Genomic DNA, 4,081 nt, shown 5'->3' with positions numbered 1-4,081 from the left:
AAAAACCGGGAGCGGGTGGGGAAGAAGACATAACAACTACAATTCCTCGAAGTTGATGCGACAAGCAAACAGAAAGGACGTTGTTGGGAGGGAGGTTTCGGTAATGGGCCACAATAATCACCCACATTGTATATCGGCAAAATAAAATTAAGAGAAAAAAAAAAAAAAACCTAACCCTCGGGCCGGCCCATGGCTCACTCGGGAGAGTGTGGTGCTGATAACACCAAGGCCCCCGGTTCGGATCCCATATAGGGATGGCCGGTTCGCTCACTGGCTGAGCGTGGTGCTGACGACACCAAGTCAAGGGTTAAGATCCCCTTTCCGGTCATTTTAAAAAAAAAAAAAAAGAAAACTAACCCTCAATATGATGACATTAGAAGCAGTGGGCCCTTTGGGAGGTAATTCTAGCCACGAGTGTGGATCCCTCACAAATGGGTAAGTGCCAATATAAAAGAGACCCCAGAGAACTCTCTAGACCTCTTTGTGCATGTGAGGATACCACAAGACATCAGTAGTCTGCAACCTAGAAGAGAGCCCTCACCATAACCTGACCTTGCTGGCACCCGATCTCAAACTTCCAGCCTCCAGAACTGTGAGAAATAAATTCGTGTTGTTTATAAGTCACCTAGTCTGTGGTACTTGGTTACAGCAGCCTGAACTAAGACAATGCTTTTGCATTCAATCTGTTTTAATTATCATATGTTATGTAGACTGTGGAAAAGTCTATGGTATGTTTATGAGAATAAGAGTGAAAACACAATGTCATTGTGTTATTACAAAAATAGTTTTGACCTTGTGGACTTCCTGAATCTTTGGGATTCCCCAGAGGTTCCCAGAAAACACTTTGAGAACCACTGCTACATAGTACTCTACCACTAAAAGACATTTAGGTTGTTTCTACAAATATTTTTTAAGTACCTAAATTATATTTCAGGCACAGAGTTAGAAAGACTTAATTCACTTACTTGTTCAGCCATCAAAAAATCATACCGAGTATTCTCTGTCCTATTTATTCTTTTACCTCAAGCTAACATCACTGACATTACAATGTGGAAATCTGAACTGCTCCTAGACACCAAGAACTTAAGACAATCCCGTATCTCTCTGCACATTCAGTAACAGCAGCAGCTGTTCTATTTTAGCCCCTGTCACATGTAAGCAGAGAACGTACAAGCACAAGCTCAATCTTATGAGATCCTAAGCTGCCCCCAGATATAATTTATCTCAAGGATCAGATCATAACCCCCATAAAAGGAAAGTTTCTCTGATCCTTCATGGACCAGATCATATTTCACCTTATTCATTAAATCATGCCTGATCTTCTTAGCCCAAAATCCTTTTCTAAAGTCCTATAATATTATCTGAATTTCTCCTATGACATTTCTCACACTCTATCTTTTCTCTCTTATCTCTGCTACTACAAATTAATTCCTTAAAGACCATATCTTTGGCCAGCCCGTGGCTCACTCGGGAGAGTGCGGTGCTGATAACACCAAGGCCCCGGGTTCGGATCCCATATAGGGATGGCCAGTTGGCTCACTGGGTGAGCGTGGTGCTGACAACACCAAGTCAAGGGTTAAGATCCCCTTACCGGTCATCCCTTTAAAAAAAAAAAAAAAAGACCATATCTTTACATATCCTCAGAACCCGGTCAGTTCAGAGCATTTATCAGGTATTTCACATATTAATGGATATATTCCTGGCTTCTATGAACTCTGAACAGCTATTTCAAAACAAATCATATATAAAATATGGTATGCTGAGTAACAGTTATGAGAAATCTTTAGATATTAATCACTGGAATTAAACATTCATTTGCTACAGCTACACATTTAGGTTCAGCTATTCAAGAAATTATAAGTGAAGGGCCGGCCCTGTGGCGCACTGCTACAGTGCGCCGCTTGAGAGTGTGGTGGTGTTCCCGCCGAGGGTTCGGATCCCACATACAGACCGGTTCCCGCTCACTGGCTGAGCGAGGTGCGGGCGCAACACCGAGGGTTGCGATCCCGTTGCCGGTCCTGGTCCGGTACGGGCGCGACACTGAGGGTTGCGATCCGTTGCCAGACACGAAAAAAGACAAAAAGGGGAAAAAAAAAAAAAAAGAAATTATAAGTGAAGAATAAATTTTTTTGTAGGGTCTAATCTCAGTTATTGACATTTTGAAGACATGTTGGCATATTAGTTGTTAAACATGGAACTAATTACGCTCAAACCGCTGGAGATTATTTTTTGTTTTTCAATGTATAGAATAAAAATCAACTTAGAATCTAGTCTACCATTTTTTATATATGAGAAAAAAGATTTAGTTTTTTTATTTGAACAAAGGTTTATTCTAAAACAATGATATAACTGCTAAAACAGTTAATGAGTCATATATAATTAATAGTGTTCAGTTACTCCTGCAGTACATTTTGGAACAAGATGGTTATAAATAAGCTTCCAGATTACCAAAAGTAAACTTTATATGTAGAGTTTCAGACTACATCTAAAACATTCAATTCTGAGTGTCACCTTTGGAGGATTTAATGAATCATAAAGGTCTTAGATAAGATAGAGAGTCTGGAATTCATTTTCTATGCAAAATTTAATAACTGTCTCCATATACCTAAAAGGTTTTCATAAAGAAAAGAAAGTTTGCTTCCTATAACTTTGCAGGAGTAATAGATGGGCATGCTTTAATTCAAATTAAAAGAATTTTCTAGTAAATAATTGTCTCCAACAATAGAATAAGTTGTCTTGTGAGGTGGTATGCTCTTTCACTGGATATATTTAAGTTGGAGTTAGACAGTCATCCTCAGAAAGACTGTTAAAGGAACATCTCACTGAACAAGAGACTGGACCTCATGATATGTAAATTATAAACTGTAAATATAATTAAGACTATAAACTGAGGTTACTTTAAAATGACTTAAAGTTTTTAAGAAACAGTATTATTGCCTATTTAAGGCAACTTAAATTTTTACCAGGTTTTAAAATCTAAACAAAAACCTGCAAGTAGAGGAAATAAAAATCACAAACAAAGGGTATTGAAGTATTTCCTCCATGTTTTAATTATATGCTAAAGATAGTACACGATGGAACTCACAAATAACAGCTTTTCATTAAAGCTTACTTTCAAAACTTACCAGAATTCTGTTGCATTCCCCACCGTACTCTCATCCTGAATTGCCCGGCACCACTTTGCTGAAGTCTTCTATTTAGCCGTGGAAAATTCTGCTTCTTTCCTTCCTTTCGATTTAATTTGATGATATCATCTATGATAGAGAAAATGCCATATTATTTTCTTTTTAACTTAATGACTCAATTACTTAGTCTCACTTTCTAGGTGATAGATTTCCTATGTCCCTAACTTTTCTACTTTGAAAGCACTTCCATAAGAGGATAACAATGATAAAAAGCCAAAGATCAAATCAGCCATTTAACTTGGTGCTCTGAAGAAAACTTTTGTAGGAAAAGTTCAAGTCAACAGTCCAAAGCAGATCTATAAATTAATAAAGAGTTCTATTATCCATAGTATTTCTTTCCTTGATGAATGTAAATAAGCAAAAACCTGTATGAAAAAATTGTTCATACTTACTTTCCATAATCATAGAAGTCTCCATTTTTTAAAGATGGCAACCTTTCAGTAAACCATAGGCAGTCAAAAAAGTAAGTAAATCATTCAAAGACTACATTTCTACATTCATCTGAATTCAGAAAATATTTATTAAGCATATACTATATGCAATGAATACATGTGTCAGTCTGTGCTGTAAATGAAACAAAAGTAAAATATGTTCCCTGTTCTTAACAAGTTTTAAATTACTGATGGAAACAGACATGCAAATAGCAAATACAAAATTAAACGAGTGCCATAATAAAAGTATAGTACAGGGCTGGCCCATGGCTCACTCGGGAGAGTGTGGTGCTGATGACACCAAGACCACGGGTTCAGATCCCTATATAGGGATGGCCGGTTAGCTCACTGGGTGAGCATGGTGCTGACAACACCAAGTCAAGGGTTAAGATCCCCCTACTGCTCATCTTAAAAAAAAAAAAAAAAAAGTATAGTACAAAAAAAAAAAAAAAATATATATATATA

General features: G+C 37.2%; 1 protein-coding gene across 3 annotated transcripts in view; it reads right to left on the bottom strand.

The window, feature by feature from the left end:
- The window catches only part of FYTTD1 (forty-two-three domain containing 1), a 28,763-nt gene that overhangs the window by 20,151 nt on the left and 4,531 nt on the right, over window positions 1-4,081 (bottom strand). For 2 of the 3 annotated variants that reach the window (XM_008570697.1, XM_008570699.1), the window contains exon 2: window positions 3,126-3,254. In XM_008570697.1, the coding sequence (XP_008568919.1) occupies window positions 3,126-3,254 (129 nt within the window). Of the gene's footprint in view, window positions 1-3,125; window positions 3,255-3,577; window positions 3,613-4,081 lie in introns of those variants that run through there. The other variant, XM_008570698.1, reaches the window with a different exon arrangement.

Source organism: Galeopterus variegatus, unplaced genomic scaffold (assembly GCF_000696425.1).
Source record: "Galeopterus variegatus unplaced genomic scaffold, G_variegatus-3.0.2 Scaffold624, whole genome shotgun sequence".
NCBI lineage: Eukaryota > Metazoa > Chordata > Mammalia > Dermoptera > Cynocephalidae > Galeopterus > Galeopterus variegatus.
Note: the sequence above shows the minus strand (reverse complement) of the source record. Positions and strands in the feature narration are given on the sequence as shown.